Consider the following 17,652-nt stretch of genomic DNA (forward strand, 5'->3'; position numbering starts at 1 on the left):
TCAACACACATGCACACACACATACACGCGTGCGCGCACATGCACACGCATTATTACCCTAAGCTGCCCTGTCCGAGGATGTTTGAGTGTGTGTGTGTGTGTGTGTGTGAGCGTCCACGCGCTGTGGGGACTGTCCAGAAGGTGACGTGTGTCCCCTGATATCCTGACAGATGATCCTCTGGTGTGCAGTGACAGTCCTGCTCCCAGGGCTCTCTGTCCCTAGGGGACACACACACAGAGACAGAGAGACACAGAGACAGAGAGAGACACAGACACAGAGACACAGAGACACAGAGACTCAGAGACTCAGAGACAGAGACAGACAAACAGGGACAGACACACAGAGAGACAGAGAGACACAGAGACACAGACACACAGAGACAGAGAGAGACAGACAGACACACAGAGACAGAGACAGACAGACAGAGACACAGAGACAGAGACACAGAGACAGACAGACACACAGAGACAGAGACAGACACACAGAGACAGAGAGAGACAGACAGACACACAGAGACAGAGACAGACACAGAGAGAGACAGAGACAGACAGACACAGAGACAGACAGAGACAGAGAGACAGAGACAGAGAGAGACAGAGAGAGACAGAGACAGAGAGAGACAGAGACAGAGAGAGACAGAGAGAGACATAGAGACACAGAGACAGAGAGAGACAGAGAGAGACAGAGAGAGACAGAGAGAGACATAGAGACACAGAGAGACAGAGACACAGAGAGACAGAGACTAATGAATGAAATTAACGTACTAAACGTTGTTGTTTCACATAGCATAAGCAACCTTATATACTGGATATCATCTGCTCACTTTATCAAGTGTAAGATTTACTGGGACAATGTGTGTGTGTGTACATTCTCTGTCGCCCCAGTAACAGTTCCCCTGCCTTAAAAGCCCAGTGTGCTGTATCTGGGGAGAGCACGCTGGCCACAGCACCTATTCCTGGTCTGGCAGACCCTCTAGTGTGGTAAATATAAATGGCCCTGCTGTCATTTTTACCACCGGACAGTAATCCACTAATGAAATAGCTGCTATTTTGGGCCCCTTTTGTGTGTGAGTGTTTGACTAAGTGTGTGTGTGTGAGAGTGTGTGTGTGTGTGTGTGTGCATATGTGTGTATGGTGTGGGGGGGGTAGGTCTACTTCAGAGCATCTTGATCATGTTTATGTCACCGTGATTGGACCCCTGTGGCATGCGGCCATGTTGACATGACAAGGTGGATGTCTGCCTTGTCACCTTCTCGCCGCCCTCATCATAGAGACACACACGGAGTAGTGACACTGTCCTGCCACACCTGTGAGGCCGGCCCCCCGCTCCAGGCAGACCCTGTGAGGCCGGCCCCCCGCTCCAGGCAGACCCTGTGAGGCCGGCCCCCCGCTCCAGGCAGACCCTGTGAGGCCGGCCCCCCGCTCCAGGCAGACCCTGTGAGGCCCTGCCTCCTCCCCACTCCAGGCAGACCCTGTGAGGCCCTGCCTCCTCCCCGCTCCAGGCAGACCCTGTGAGGCCCTGCCTCCTCCCCGCTCCAGGCAGACCCTGTGAGGCCCTGCCTCCTCCCCGCTCCAGGCAGACCCTGTGAGGCCCTGCCTCTGCTCTCTCGTCCCTGTCTCCGCTGGCGGTCCAGCAGTAATGATGTAACGTGTTTGCACCAGTGTGTCACTGTTCAGAGGTCTGTGGTAGCAGGGATGAGGTCAAACACACACACACACACACAGTATGGCTGGAACCTCTGCTCACATACCAGAACCTTCCAACGCTCAACAATAATCAAGACCAGACCAGCATTCAGTTGTCTCTACTTACTCTAGTTACCATTTCACACAATCACAGTTACAATTGAATGTAACTTGGTTGTCCTGCAGAGAGCCTGTAGCCTAGCCTAGCCTAGCCTGGTCAATCTTTGCTTATCGAGTACATTTGGCCTGCAAGTTTCATACCACAGTGAAGAAGCCTGAACCTGATGCTTGTCAGAGGCAACATGGCAGCTGCAAACATTCCTCTCCTCCTCCTCCTCCTCCTCCTCCTCCTCCTCCTCCTCCTCCTCCTCCTCCTCCTCCTCCTCCTCCTCCTCCTCCTCGTCCCCCGCCCGCAAGCTAGGACACTGTGTCCAAACCCAGGCGATCCTGACAAGAACCAGGCAACACAGGAAGCCAGGGGAACGTCACACACGCACACACACTCTCTCCTTCAGCCCTACTGACACTCTTTAACGTGCAACACACTGACACACTCTTCATCATGCTTCCGATCTCTGTATGTGCACGCTTCTACAAGCAGAGCCCACCACCGAGGGCTGCGGACAGACCAAGCCGAACCATCATTCCATAGTTTGAAGCCGATCAGTTGCTTGTGTTTGTCAACTCTTTCATGGAGGGTTTAGCCAGTGTGTCTTCAAGGCACCACATACAAGTAAACACCACATGTATGTTTTACTACATGTCCTGTGTGTTTCAGCAGTGTGGCATCATGCTGTGTTAACGCTACACATGTGAAGGGAGTCAGGTGGCTGAGCGGTTAGGGAAGCGGGCTAGTAATCTGAAGGTTGCCAGTTCGATTCCCGGCCGTGCCAAATGACGTTATGTCCTTGGGCAAGGCACTTCACCCTACTTGCCTCGGGGGGAATGTCCCTGTACTTACTGTAAGTCGCTCTGGATAAGAGCGTCTGCTAAATGACTAAATGTAAATGTCTACAGTCAACCTGGACACACACCACACTGGATTGTATTCTGAAAAGTAGCCGCTTGAAGAAGGTGTAGTAGTGTGTGTTACTGGTATACACAGACACAGAGCGCAGAAGACGGCCTAGTGTGCCTCTCGTCCTGCCCTGTCTAGGCCCCTGAGGTGGCTACATATTTGTTGGGTGAGTAAGGAATGTGGTTGCATGCTTTAGACGTTAGCTATGACGGAGCGCTGGCTCCACAAGAGGGAGGGGAGGGGGAGAGGAAGAGCTGGGAGGAGGAGGGGGAGGAGGAGGAGGGAGGGGAGGGGGAGGGGGAGGGGGGCATCTGAGCTCACGGCAAGTGAGCTCATTCACCCTCCGAGCGAGAGGAGAGAACAGCAGCTCCGTCATCAGAGAGAGAGAGAGAGAGAGAGAGAGAGAGAGAGAGAGAGAGAGAGAGGGGGAGGAGTGTGTGCGAGCGAGGGAGCGAATGAGAGACGGGCAGAGTGGAACAGAACAACAATAGGGGGCTGCTCTCCTGGCAGTGAGCTCACACAGACACACAGACATGGTGTGGAGCAGCTGCAGGCAGAACCAGCAGACACACACAGACAATGTTCTCCTCATAGCCTGGGTCTGCATATTGACAAGTAGCACTGTTTTTTTTCATTCTCTCAAGAAATTTTTTCAACCTTCTAGTGGATTCTAGTCTAGAGACTTTCATTGCATGCAGGTGGAACTTCTGAAGAGGTTTTGGGAATAGAGAGTGTTTGTCACCGGGGCCAGAGCTGTGTTGGACACGGGCTGTACTCGAGGTACCTGTCTTGGACACGGGCTGTACTCGAGGTACCTGTCTTGGACACGGGCTGTACTCGAGGTACCTGTATGGACTGTTGAGGACTGCTGGACTTTTCTCCGTCTGCTGTCACAGCAAGGACTTCCCTGAGCCTCTCCACTGCTCTCCACCCCCCCCCCCCCACACACACACACACACACACCTTGGACTTGTGTTTAGCGGAGGGGAGTGTGTGTGGGAGGTGAGGGGATGCCTCTGGAGGTGGTGATGGCTCCTGTGGAGGACTGCTTCTGGCGCGACCTGCAGGACACAGACATGAGGCTCAAGATCAGGGTCCGCAGGATGAAGCAGGGCAGACAGCTCCGAGGTGTGTACCCAGGGGGACAGAAGAGTGTGTGTGTGTGTGTGTGTGTGTGGGGGGGGGGAAGAAGGGTGTGGGGGTGCAGGAGAAACAGGACGGTAGAGAGAGAGGGAGAGAGGGGGGGCTCTGGAGGGTGACGTATTGCTTCCGCTCTTTCAGCACATTGAGATGTAAAACATCACAAAGGGCTCTCTCTCCTCTCTCCTCTCTCTCTCTTTCTCTCACTTCCATCTTTTATTGTGCACTACAGGTGTTTAGCTGAGTGTGTTTCACACAGAAACACTACAGGTGTTTATCTGAGTGTGTTTCACACAGAAACACTACAGGTGTGTAGCTGAGTGTGTTTCACACAGAAGGATGAGGCAATGCAGACAGTGCCTGCATTTTTTATACGTGGATGTGAGTGTGTGTGTGTGTGTGTGTGCGTTTTTGTACCATTATCTAATTGTGTGTGCAGCACTTAACATCTGCTACTGTTCACACCAAAATGTGTGTGTGTGTGTGTGTACTGTAGAGCTGAGGTTGGGCAGCTTTGTGTGTGTGTGTGTGTGTGTGTACTGTAGAGCTGAGGTTGGACAGCTTTGTGTGTGTGTGTGTGTGTGTGTGTACTGTAGAGCTGAGGTTGGGCAGCTTTGTGTGTGTGTGTGTGTGTGTGTGTACTGTAGAGCTGAGGTTGGGCAGCTTTGTGTGTGTGTGTGTGTGTGTGTACTGTAGAGCTGAGGTTGGACAGCTTTGTGTGTGTGTGTGTGTGTGTGTGTGCTGTAGAGCTGAGGTTGGACAGCTTTGTGTGTGTGTGTGTGTGTGTGTGTACTGTAGAGCTGAGGTTGGGCAGCTTTGTGTGTCAAACTCGTTTGGGAGGCGAGGGAATAAAATAAGTCATCACACATTTTTCATCTTCACACAAAAGCGGTGAAAATCGAGAGAAACAGAGAGGTGTTTGAAGAGAATGTTGTTGTTAGTTATTTTGAGAGTGTTGCGCCTTGGGGTTAGGCTGGCTGGTTGTCTGTGACATAAATAACATTACATTAAGAAGACATGCAGTACTAAAGCTGCTATTTCAGTATGAAACCCTAATTACCCTAAGTACCACACTCTACTACCAAAATACTACTAACCACAATACAGACACACACTACTGTAACACTGTTCACTTGGCCAGGCTTTTCTATCTTAGCGACGCCAACTCAAACTGAAGTGGTATTAATGAGGTATCTCATATCTTCACAGGATGAAGTCAGAGCACTCAGACTAGGTTAATCATCCACCAGCAATGACGTGAGCACTGCGTGTATAAACCTGACCCTACACACAGTCCCTTATCTCAAATGAACCTCAGTTACCTGCCTGTCTGTCTGCACAGTACAGCTATTAACCCCAGCTACCTGCCTGTCTGTCTGCACAGTACAGGTAATACAGCTAACTTCCTGTCTGTCAGCCCTCGAGTGCAGTCTGCTGTTATTGTGCAGTCTAGGAAGGCTCCGCCCCCTGTTCTGTTAACACAGGCTTTGTGGAGCAGAGCGGAGTGGGAAATGTGTGCAATGATGTCATAGTTGTGTGTGTGTGTGTGTGTGTGTGTGTGTGTGTGGGGGGGGGGGGGTCATTGAAATGTAAATGTCAGAGGAGCCAGCTGGAGGGGCACAGAGCACGGCGTCATGTCTCTCCCTTATGAGCCATAGCACCGGGGGGGGGGGGGGGGGGTGGGTAGAGGCAGATCACTGCCCTCTGGGTGTGTCTGGGTGTGTGTGTGTCACTCTCCCCCCTCTCCCCCCCTCTCTCTCTTTCTCTCTCTTTCTCTTTCTCTCTCTCTCTATCACTCACTCCCCCCTCTCCCCCCTCTCTTTCTCTCTCTTTCTCTTTCTCTCTCTCTCTCTCTATCACTCACTCTCTCTCTCTCTCTCTCTCTCTCTCTCTCTCTCTCCCTCTCTGTCCTTCTACCTCTGTTCTGATCCTAATGCTTTGGTACTCTGTTACACAACAGTAAGTCCTTTTGACGTATCAATGGAGAATCTGGCAGTGCGCAAACCATGTGCTCTGTCACTGATAAGGGATCTCTTTCTTTTTGATTGACCAATAAAGGTACATCATCTTTCATCATATTCCTACTTACTGTATTGTGATTAATTCAACTGATTCGATTGTGTACGCCTACTTCTAAAGGTCAGGAGAGACAGACAGAGTCAAGTTACATTTGAGAGGCAAGAGACGAGGAAGTGAGCACTGACTGGTTGGCCCACAGCAACACAGTGCCCTCTTTTCTCTTATCGTGTGTGTGTGTGTGTGTGAGGGCATGAATCACGTCCCTTACCAGTTTACTTCCAGGAATCCAGCTCTAAAATCAGGTACATGTGAGGGGGTTATATGTGAGGGTCCCTAGCATCTGACCTGGGGTGAGGGGTGCTCCTTGCCTGCTCTGTGGTCATCCTGCCAGGTCTGGGCCAGCCAGCAGGCCAGTGTGAGTGCTTGGTCTTATTTGGGGATGACCTCAGCTCAGAGTTGACTTTCTGATGTCATCGAGACAGACAGCTGTGCTAGCGTGTGTGTCATGGCGTATTTTCAGTCATGTGAGTGTGTGTGCTTGGATTGGCAGGGGAGTAGACATGTGTCATGGGGTACTTTTGTGAGAATGTGAGGACATGTTTCACTGGGTACTTTCTGATTTGCACCACCGTGCGCGCGTGTGTTTAGGAAGGTTCTTTCCACAGTGACAGCACCACATGAGAACACTATCCCCCAACAATCAGCGTTACTGGAATGCAAAACCACTCAGTACATGCAGGCAGACAGGCTGTCAGACAGGCAGAGAGACAGACAGGCAGGTGTGTAGGTCAGATGTAGAGACAGAAGCAGACAGACAGGCAGGCAGGTGTGTAGGTTAGATGTAGAGACAGACAGACAGGCAGGTGTGTAGGTCAAATGTAGAGACAGACAGACAGGCAGGTGTGTAGGTCAGATGTAGAGACAGACAGACAGACAGACAGGTGTGTAAGTCAGATGTAGAGACAGACAGACAGACAGGTGTGTAGGTCAGATGTAGAGACAGACAGACAGACAGGTGTGTAGGTCAGATGTAGAGACAGACAGACAGACAGGTGTGTAGGTCAGATGTAGAGACAGACAGACAGACAGGTGTGTAGGTCAGATGTAGAGACAGACAGACAGACAGGTGTGTAGGTCAGATGTAGAGACAGACAGACAGGCAGGAGCAGCCATGTTCTGTGCTCTCAGCGTCTGCTGTGTGGCGTCCAGGAGCAGCTCTGAAGCTGTGGTGATCCGGGGGACAGACGAAGGCCTCTCTCTCCTCACCAGGCTTCCTCAGGAGCTGGGGGGGTGCAGGGAGGGTGCAGGGGGGGTACAGGGGAGGTGCAGGGGGGGTACAGGGGGGGTGCAGGGGGGGTGCAGGGGAGGTGCAGGGGAGGTGCAGGGGGGGTGCAGGGGGGGTGCAGGAGTACGTACTCAAACGAAACCCTCTTAGTTCTGACCGCTCTAGAATTCCCAAACGACATCCTGTCGTGAAGTGTTTTCATGGTAACGTTTGCGTTTTCCTGTTTATTTAACGCCGTCCATACACACTTCCTCCGACAGGGCAACGCAGGGAGGGGAGAGATGTGGCCGTGTGTGTTTGGGAGTGTGTGTGTGTCGAGGATGGGCGCATGGGAACACACAAGCCAGTAGGAGACCCTTCTAGAACAATCTGGAATAGATCCTTCCTTCCTCGTTCTTAATAACTGTGTGTGTGAGTGTGTGTGTGTGTGTGTGTGTGTGTGTGTTTATGAGCGGGAAAGAGAGAGGGGGCTGCTCAAATAGGTCAGAGGTCAGAGCAATCACAGGTCAAATGCTTCGGGTGAACAGAACAATGTAGGCAAAGGTTGGCTAACGATTTCTCCTTGTACTCTACAAATAACACAGTTGACTTTTGTCTTTAATCCTCCCTCTTTTGTCAGTCAATCTTTTTCTTTCTCTCCCCCTCTCTCTCTTCTCTCTCTCTCCCTCTCTCTCTCTCCCTCTCTCTCCCTCTCTCTCTGCCTCCTGCTTCATGTTGAGGGTGATGTCATCGTTCTGCTGGTTGCCATTAATAGCTGGAAACAGCCAGGCCCGCTCTGCTCTTAAAGGGGCAGGCACACAGGATGGCCTTTGGTCTTTCTCTATCTGGGCCAGGGCTCCATGACTCTGTTCTGCATCCTGCTGGCTGCTCCCAGGAGACATGAACGCTCCTCTCGCTCTGCTGGGGCAGCCCCTGAAACAGCCCCTGAAACAGCCCCTGAAACAGCCCCTGTAACAGCCCCTGTAACAGCCCCTGAAACAGCCCCTAACCCAGGCCTGGCCCTGGTCTGGCCCTGGTCTGGCCCAGGCCAGACAGACATAGGAGGGTAGCCAGGACATTGAGGTGTTCACTTGTTCTTTGCATGACTTTCAGCAGTTCATAGCAACATAATAGCTGACAGCACTTTGAGTGTGCTGACATTTGCAAATTGTGTGTTTGTGGTGGTGGGAGGAGGGGAGGGGGGAGGGGAGGGGAGGGGGGAGGGGGGAGGGGAGGTGAGGGGAGGGGAGGGGGGGAGGTGAGGGGAGGGGGGGGGAGGGGTTGAGGCCGGGTGATTCTGGAAGGTCTAGGTTCTCTGCTCTAGCACGTTCCACTTGGCTTGCTGTGTGTGCTAGTTTAGAGGAGTGATGTCATGTGGGTGTGTGTATGTGTGCGTGCGTGTGTGTGTGTGTGTGCGTGTGTGTGTGTGTGTGAGTGTGTAATGGCTGTGTCCCAGATTGGGTCAGGCAGGGTTGAACCCAGATTAGGTACTAATCCCTCTGTTGAGGCTCACGGTTTCCTTGAAGTGTTTTTCTTTCACGCCCCCTTTCTTTCCCTTCTCTTCAGCAAGGTCATTACTTCTCACCCCCACCCTCACCCCCACCCTCACCCCCACCCAGAAGTCACATGGCCGCAGTAATGCAGGAATGCAGTGTAATGATTTGTGGGTAAAGAGGAGAGTTCAGACAGAAAGTAAAAGTGGACATGTGACATCATGCGAGATTATGTGTATTTTTTGTGTGTTTATGGACGCCTTAGCGTGTGCTTGGTCTTGCTGTGTGTGTGTGTGTGTGTGCTTGTCAGTGGTGTGTTACTGGGCCTCTGTCCTGCACCTGTGGCCTGTCTCATTCCCCCAGCCTGATGTAACGTGCTCCTACAGGACATGAGCTCATGCAGGAAACAGAGCCGCTCACACACACACCGGGAGCAGAGCCGCCCGTGTGTTAAAGGGCCAGACACACACATTCCTCTCCACCCATCAGCCAGCAGACTCACAGCAGCCCACAGCTAGTCCTCTGTTATATTCCAAGCGAGCAGGGGGCATACACGCATCGTTTTCTCACTATAAGCCTCATCTTCACAGTGCCTCACAGTCATGTGTGCTTTTAACAATCTCACAGTTTGTCTTTTATCATCTGCAGGGGGAGGCTGTGTCTCAAGACTTTAGAATTATTGTTGTCACGTTTTATCATGCGGTGAAACTAACTCCTCTTCTCTTGTTCTTATCTGTGTGTGTGTGTCTGTCTGTGTGTGTGTGTCTGTCTGTGTGTGTGTGTGTTGGTCTTCAGGGGGCTTTGCTGCGTTCTCCTCCTGCTTCCCTGGGCTGTGCGAGGGGAAGCCGGCGGGCCCGCCGCCCGTCAGCCTGTCCCAGCCCTGCATGCCCATCCCTAACGTGGGGCCCACTTGCATCCTGCCACACCTGTACCTGGGCTCTCAGAAAGATGTTCTCAACAAGGTGAGCCCCACCCACCAACACCACCACCACTAGTGCAAACACAGCACCAGATACACACACTACACACAGTCCTAACACCATTTCCAAATGGATGTTCCAAGATGTTGTGACCCAACTCCAGCCTCAGTGGTCAACCCTCTCCCTGTGTGTGTCAACCCTCTCCCTGTGTGTGCGAGTGCAGGACTTGATGGCTCAGAATGGCATCACGTACGTGCTGAATGCCAGCAACACCTGCCCCAAGCCCGACTTTATCACCGAGAGCCACTTCATGAGGATCCCGGTCAACGACAACTACTGTGAGAAGCTGCTGCCCTGGCTGGACAAAACCAACCAGTTCATTGGTGAGTGAGGAGAGAGGGAGTGGCTGGGAGAGAGGGAGTGGCTGGGAGAGAGGGAGTGGCTGGGAGAGAGGGAGTGGCTGGGAGAGAGGGAGTGGCTGGGAGAGAGGGAGTGGCTGGGAGAGAGAGGGGGTGGCTGGGAGAGAGAGGGGGTGGCTGGGAGAGAGGGAGTGGCTGGGAGAGAGGGAGTGGCTGGGAGAGAGGGAGTGGCTGGGAGAGAGAGGGGGTGGCTGGGAGAGAGGGGGTGGCTGGGAGAGAGGGGGGGGGTGGGGTGGAGCAGGAACGTGATGTGGCTTGATGCAGAGGGGTCCAATCTCAACTATGTGAGTTGAGTCGATGGAGGGAAAGTAACATAATCACATGTATTTTTTGTAAGATGTTTATGATGTATTCTTTCCTTCTCTACCAGACAAGGCCAGGGTGTCGAACTGCAGAGTCATTGTGCACTGCCTGGCCGGGATCTCACGCTCGGCAACCATCGCCATCGCATACATCATGAAGACAATGGGCTTGTCATCAGATGATGCCTACAGGTATGAGGCTCTCCCACAGCCCCAGCTGAACTTAAGTTGCACCCTGGGTAGAAAGACCAGTAACTGTGGAAGGAAACGCAAGACGCCGCTTTCTTCCCCCCCCCCCCCCCCCCCTCCCCCCTCCCTTCCCCGGGCGTGAGAAATGATATTGTTGGTTGGCTGGCAGGGGAACCGGCTCACACTGGTCTGTTAGTGTCTAGAAAACAGTGCAGTGGTTTCAGATCATGTTTCGTGACATTTTCAAACACCTTTACCCTGAGTCACCTTGAAGGCTGAGACAGTACTCTCAGGGCAGTAAGAATGTGTTCATTGTGTTTCCCCCTGATCCTCCATACAGCATAGGAACCAATGTTTCCCTCCAATGTTTTCCCTCTGACAGATTTGTGAAGGACCGGCGACCCTCGATATCCCCCAACTTCAACTTCCTGGGTCAGCTGTTGGAGTTTGAGAAGGGTCTGCGGCTGCTACAGGCCCTCACCACCAGCTCCGACGACAAGATCTCCGAGGTGAAAGGTCAGCAGCAGAGCTCAGAGGTCAACAGGGTCAACTGTGGGCCAGAGACCAACGGGCACTACGAGTCATCGGCGGAGCCCCAGACGACTCCGGAGCCTAAGACCCCCTCTCCCACCTCGCTCCAGCAGGGCTTCAACGGGCTGCATCTCTCAGCAGAGCGCATCCTGGACACCAACCGCCTGAAGCGCTCCTTCTCGCTGGACATCAAGTCGGTGTACTCGCCCAGTAGCCCCCACATGGTGCCCACACACTCAGAGGACGTGCCCAAGCTGTGCAAGCTGGACAGCCCCGGGGCTGCCACCTCCAACGGCGTCTGCCCCCAGTTCTCCCCTCTCCCCGACAGTCCCGGCTCAGCCGAGTCCCCCCTCCCCTCCCCGGGCTGCGGGGGCAGCATCGGGGGTCTGGGGGTGGGGGGAGGCGAGGGAGCCTCCTCCCGGGGGTCCTCCTCCAGGCCCAGGCGGAAAGCCAAGCACGGCGCCGGGGCGGGTTCCAGCGCGGGCAGCTCCCCGGTCCACACCCACCCCCAGTCCCTGAGCCTGACCCTGGGACGCTCCCTGCCCGTCCACAAGAGCCCCAGCCTGGACGACAGTGCCAAGGGCTCCCTGCTGCTCTCTCTGCCCTCCCTGGGCTCCGGGGCCATGTGGACCAAACACAGGGACACCGTCCAGGCCACCACCCCCGTCACGCCCACCGCCGACGCCCCCTGGCACTTCGGTGCGGTCGAGGGAGGGGAGGGTGGGATGGAGGTGGGGGGAGGCGGGGGGGAGGGAGGGGAGGTAGGGGGAGGAGACTCCTCCGTGCGTTTCGGGAGCAGCTCTGCGTACTTGGCGTTCGGGTGCAGCGAAGGCGTGCGACTACGGGACAAAGGGCCGCGAGCCCACCGAGATGCCACCACCACGGCCACCGCCCCCTGCGCCCCCTGCGGCCCGTCGTCGGAGAAGCAGTTCAAGCGGCGGAGCTGCCAGATGGAGTTCGAGGAGGGCGTCTCAGAGACGGGCTCCCGGGAGGAGCTAGGGAAGATCGGGAAGCAGTCCAGCTTCTCCGGAAGCCTGGAGATCATCGAGGTGTCCTGACAGACCCTCCACCGGACCATCGCCCGCCCACACAGGGGCCAGCGGACGTGAGGGGTCCACTGTAGGAGGGGAGGAGGAGGAGGAGGAGGAGGAGGAGGAGGAGGACAGAGGGGTGTGCACGCTCCCCATCTCTAGATAGTGTTATAGACTCTGAGAGAGAAAGCAGACTTGTGTTAGCGAGTTAAGCGCTCATCGACTAGCGCTGGGACCGAGTCACCAAGAACCAAATCCCCTGGGAGGAGGAGGGAGCCATGGAGGGCTGGGTCTGGACATGAACCCTTTCTCTCTGTGGCAGAGGAAACCATTCATGTCTCAGATTGCTGTTAGCCACACTACAGACGGGCAGAAGTAGTGTACTGTACTGGTGACATGTCTGGCTTGAGACTCCGCCCTGATTCCTCCCAAAGCTTCACCTCAGTGTTAGTGGACTGTGAACCCCCAGCATGGCTGTGTTGGCCCCTGCCCTTCGACCCCGCCTGCTTCAGACTGGGCGTGGAGCCAGAGCTGCTCTGCAGAACCACCCCAGCACCCACAAGCAGCACAAAGCAGAGACACCCCGACAGACTCTCTGGCTCCCCCACAGGATGACTGGTGGTACTGCGTCCCAACTATGAAGGCTCCATCTGTGTTTCAACCCCACTCCTGGTTTCTGTGCTTCAAGGGGACGTTAAGTGACTGTTAATGATGAACACTCCTAGCGACGGGCAGTAAGCACACACGGGGTGTTTTCCCACAATGCACCTCTGCTCCTTTGTGTCTAGTGTTAACAGTGTGATGTGCCGAAGGTTTGGGGCGCGGTGAGGCCTTGTCCCTGCCCTCACTGTGGGCTTCTGTACCCGCATGTCTCTCTCCACATGTAGGCCCTTCTACTAGACACCACTGAGCATGCTCCAGAAAGGCTGGCTTCAGACAGACAAATACTATATATACTATATGAATATATATAGCGATTTTAATGGACTTTTAATGGACATTTTCTTCTCAGTTATAGTTTTAATTTATTTTATCTGTTCATTCTGGTAATGAGAAATAATATAATGTTTTGTGGACTTTCTTTCTTTTCTTGTTTTGATCTGGGTTTTTCCGTATGGTGTTTCTGACTGCAAACACACGCACACACACACACACACACACACACACACACACACACACACACACACACGTACATAAACAAACAAATGCAAGCAAGCAATATGTGCTGTTCCTTCTTTGGGGAGAGTGAGGTCGGACTGTTGAAATGCACTTGCTGTTCATCTATGAAAACAGTGATCAGCCACTTCACTGCACGCTGGTGACGTCATCACAGGTGAGGTGTGTGTAACTTCAGCTCAGTGTCCCGGACGTTTCCGGAAAGTGTCAGACAGATGTCACGACTACTGACGTGCTCTTAAGACCGGGAGCAGGCGACTTGGGGATATCCCAGGTGACGTGTGCGAGCACGGTGTTGTTATTGCTGACGTGTATTTTCGAGGGCTAAAATGTAAACAACTATATGCAAGAAGATCCTTACGGTAGAGGTTCGATGATGATGTTCAGGCACTGCGTCCCTTCTGATGGCTGGTATTTACACACAGCCACTGTAAGCCAGGGCAAGACTAGGAGAGCAGTGGTCCCCCAAAGCTAAAACAACTGGCCACACAGACACACACACAAACAGAGACACACATTTTGTTTGTTCTCAGGGGAAGGTGAGCCTAGCCCGGAACAGGGGTACACACCTGCTGGTTCAGCACAATGCATATCTCTCAAACTCCCTCGCTTGTTCTCGCTCTCTCTCAAACTCCCTCGCTTGTTCTCTCTCTCTCTTAAACTCCCTCTCTTGATCTTTCTTTTCAATTCTTATTTTTCCAAAGGTTTAGTAAAGAAACAAAACAGACGGAAAATAAAGAGGTAAAAGATTGAACACTCACTCTCCTGGTGTGAGAAGGTCATTTATTTATAATGTGTATGTGTTTTTCCACCTTTTGGTAGCTTCTCTCTATATGGCGAACTTCTACCTTTTCAGCTTGACCCCCCCCCATGTGCTGCTGTAACTGTGTGCAGACTGACTTCCTGTGTTCAGCTCCATACTTCCTGTGTTCAGCTCCATACTTCCTGTGTTCAGCTCCATACTTCCTGGTCTGAAACCTGGCACACCTTCTTTCCTCTCCTGTACTTCTCTATATTTTTAAAAAGATGTTGTTATAATTATTTAAAAAATTGTGTAAATGAGACGATGCAGGCTGTCCCAATTGCTATAATTGTTGGTATTGATGTTTATTATTATTATTATTATTATTATTATGTTGTTGTGTACATAGCAACGTATCTAAGAACATTGATGAATTTAGGTGAGTTTTTACAAGAATATCCTGATACCTTAGGCTGCTTGACGCAAAATACCTCAGGTTCGATTGAAAGGCTTTTCATTCCCCTGTACATGTTTTGTGAAAATGAGACAAAAATACAAACATTACAAAATATGAAATGCTTTCTGTCTCTGTTTCTGGGTCTCTGTTTGGGTTCCGTAGACACCTAGATCAATTGACAACATCATTGAATTTAATTCAAGTCATTCAGCATGACTCTTTGATTAATACATTCTTGCAACTGATAAAGAGATGGTGTGTCATACAGAGCGCACTTTCACTTAGTTTTTGATGCTACTTTTGAAGACGGGTTCATGTGACTTTGAAACAATCATATTATTCTGTAAAAAAGATTTTTGATCATGTAATCTCTGATGGGACCTGAACAGGAGTGAATAGAGTGAATGGAGAGGGTTTTTTCTCTGCTGTATAAAATAATATAAAATAAGTACTGTATAACCTACACCGATTAGCGAAAACATAGTGACCGCCTGTCCAATTTGTTGTTGGTTCTCCATGTGCTTAACCCTCGTGCTGCCTTCGGGTCACATGACCCAAAGGTTCATAACGAACCATCGTTGTGTTTACCCAATTTTACCCAATACAAAAACAAATTAAAATAATTTTCTTTTAACCATTGCAATGTGGGGGGTCTGAGACAGCCTAGCTGTTAAAAGAAAATGCTTCACTTTGTCTTTGTATGCAGTAAATTTGTAGCAATACGACGGTGGGTCACAATGACTGATGGGTCAGAATGACCCGAAGATAACACAAGGGTTAAACAGCACCAAGTCATGGATTCGACCAGACTTCTGAAGGTGTCTTGCGGTATACGTCAGGTTCTGTTGTCATGTTCTTCAAACCATTCTGTGTTGTTCATCCCACCACGGACCCTGTCGGGAGGAACTCCCCACCGCTGCCCGGGAGCACTACACCAGCCCTGCCGTTTCAGACGGCTCTGACTCACTCATCTGCCTCAACTATTTGGCTCTTGTCAAAATCATTGACCTTGAGATGACTCAAGGCTCAATTACTTTCTTACCAAGTAATCTACCCAGATCTGGACATGTGCCCTTGTTAGGAGATGACCAACGGGAATGGTCACATTCTCATCAGCGCACATCTGCATTGTTTACATATCTGTTGTTTTATCAAGTAGGTCATCGTTAAACCGATTATGCTCAGACTTTTAAATACTGCCATGCCGGTCATGTGTCAGCTGCTAGCAGCAGCAGTTTCACACGGAAGAGAGAGCGACAGAGAGACCCCCAGGCACCTAGAGAGACCCCCAGGCACCTGTTCTCAGGTGTTGAGTATACCTAATAACCAGACAGGAGGTTGCTCGTGTCTGCCCTGGTCTATGTGTGTGTAGCGTGTCTGTGTGTGTGTAGCGTGTCTGTGTGTGTGTGGCGTGTCTGTGTGTGTGTAGCGTGTCTGTGTGTGTGTAGCGTGTCTGTGTGTGTGTAGCGTGTCTGTGTGTGTGTGTGGCGGGTCTATGTGTGTGTGGCGTGTCTGTGTGTGTGGCGTGTCTGTGTGTGTGTGTGGCGGCTCTGTGTGTGTGTGGCGTGTCTGTGTGTGTGTAGCGTGTCTGTGTGTGTGTGTGTGTGTGTGTGTGTGGCGGGTCTATGTGTGTGTGGCGTGTCTGTGTGTGTGTGTGGCGGGTCTATGTGTGCATCTGTCTGGGGGTGTTTATCGTGGGGAAAAGGAAGATAAGTAGTAGCAGATAGATCGGCTTATTGTCTGCATCATCATCCCTTTACTTCCTCCACCTCATCTCGTGCACATGTACACACACACACACGTGCACACCCATTGCCCTTGCCCACATTGTGACAGGCCTCCTGTCCTCCATTTCCCTGTTCTGTTTCCAGGTGCGGTTGTAGTCAAAGGGATGGCAGATTGGTGAGACTGGCTAGGAGGAGCTGGGTGTGGTATTTGCGCAGTGATGTGTTTGAATAGTGATTACCTTCAGGGGATGACACAACATGAGAGTGAGAGAACCTGTGTGTGTGTGTGTGTGTGTGTGTGTGTGAGAGAGAGAGAGAGAGAGAGAGAGAGAGAGAGAGAGAGAGAGAGAGAGAGAGAGAGAGAGAGAGAGAGAGAGAGAGAGAGAGAGAGAGAGAGAGAGAGAGAGAGAGAGAGAGAGAGAGAGAGAGAGAGAGAGAGAGAGAGAGAAGCGGGATAGTAATCCGAAGGTTGCTCATAGTGGGAAAGCCTGTGCATAAACTGTGGCGATGGAAAATGCTTGCCTCAATGATTGTGTACTGTGTGTATACTGGATCAGAGTGGATGATCCTTGCCTACAGTATAGTGTGTGTGTGTGTGTGTGTGTGTGTGTCAGCATGCCCTTGCAGAGTATTAGGTCCTGTGTGTCTCTGCTAATACACCTGCAGGTCACCTCCAGGCCCTCCTCTGTCCTCAGGTTCGCCACTCTCCTCCAGGCCCTCCTCTGTCCTCAGGTTCCCCTCTCCTCCAGGCCCTCCTCTGTCCTCAGGTTCCCCTCTCTCCTCCAGGCCCTCCTCTGTCCTCAGGTTCCCCTCTCCTCCAGGCCCTCCTCTGTCCTCAGGTTCCCCTCTCCTCCAGGCCCTCCTCTGTCCTCAGGTTCCCCACTCTCCTCCAGGCCCTCCTCTGTCCTCAGGTTCCCCTCTCCTCCAGGCCCTCCTCTGTCCTCAGGTTCCCCTCTCCTCCAGGCCCTCCTCTGTCCTCAGGTTCCCCTCTCCTCCAGGCCCTCCTCTGTCCTCAGGTTCCCCACTCTCCTCCAGGCCCTCCTCTGTCCTCAGGTTCCCCTCTCCTCCAGGCCCTCCTCTGTCCTCAGGTTCGCCACTCTCCTCCAGGCCCTCCTCTGTCCTCGGGTTCCCCACACTCCTCCAGGCCCTCCTCTGTCCTCAGGTTCCCCTCTCCTCCAGGCCCTCCTCTGTCCTCAGGTTCCCCACTCTCCTCCAGGCCCTCCTCTGTCCTCAGGTTCCCCTCTCCTCCAGGCCCTCCTCTGTCCTCAGGTTCCCCTCTCCTCCAGGCCCTCCTCTGTCCTCAGGTTCCCCTCTCCTCCAGGCCCTCCTCTGTCCTCAGGTTCCCCACTCTCCTCCAGGGGCCCAAAATAGTCAACAGCATGAATATTCATGAGCTCTGTCTGACAAACGGCCCCATGTTCTTGTTTCTCTGGCGTAGTTTGTGATGTGAACAGTTCAGGCTTTATGAGTTCAGACATTATTTTGTTACTAAATGTGTAAAGGACAAACATCCTTATATATAGATATAGCTAGGATCA

The 17,652-nt window shown here is 52.4% G+C and overlaps 1 protein-coding gene across 4 annotated transcripts in view; it reads left to right on the plus strand.

Moving 5' to 3' along the window:
• dusp8a (dual specificity phosphatase 8a) overlaps positions 1-13,216 on the plus strand; it is a 36,129-nt gene extending 22,913 nt beyond the window's left edge. For 3 of the 4 annotated variants that reach the window (XM_062462717.1, XM_062462719.1, XM_062462720.1), the window contains exons 4-7: positions 9,416-9,582; positions 9,764-9,923; positions 10,330-10,453; positions 10,833-13,216. In XM_062462717.1, coding sequence (XP_062318701.1) covers positions 9,416-9,582; positions 9,764-9,923; positions 10,330-10,453; positions 10,833-12,039 — 1,658 coding nt within the window. In that variant the 3' untranslated portion in view covers positions 12,040-13,216. Of the gene's footprint in view, positions 1-3,110; positions 3,833-9,415; positions 9,583-9,763; positions 9,924-10,329; positions 10,454-10,832 lie in introns of those variants that run through there. The other variant, XM_062462721.1, reaches the window with a different exon arrangement.
• Positions 13,217-17,652: the final 4,436 nt, after the last annotated feature.

This window comes from Osmerus eperlanus, chromosome 5, assembly GCF_963692335.1.
Source record: "Osmerus eperlanus chromosome 5, fOsmEpe2.1, whole genome shotgun sequence".
NCBI classification, from domain to species: domain Eukaryota; kingdom Metazoa; phylum Chordata; class Actinopteri; order Osmeriformes; family Osmeridae; genus Osmerus; species Osmerus eperlanus.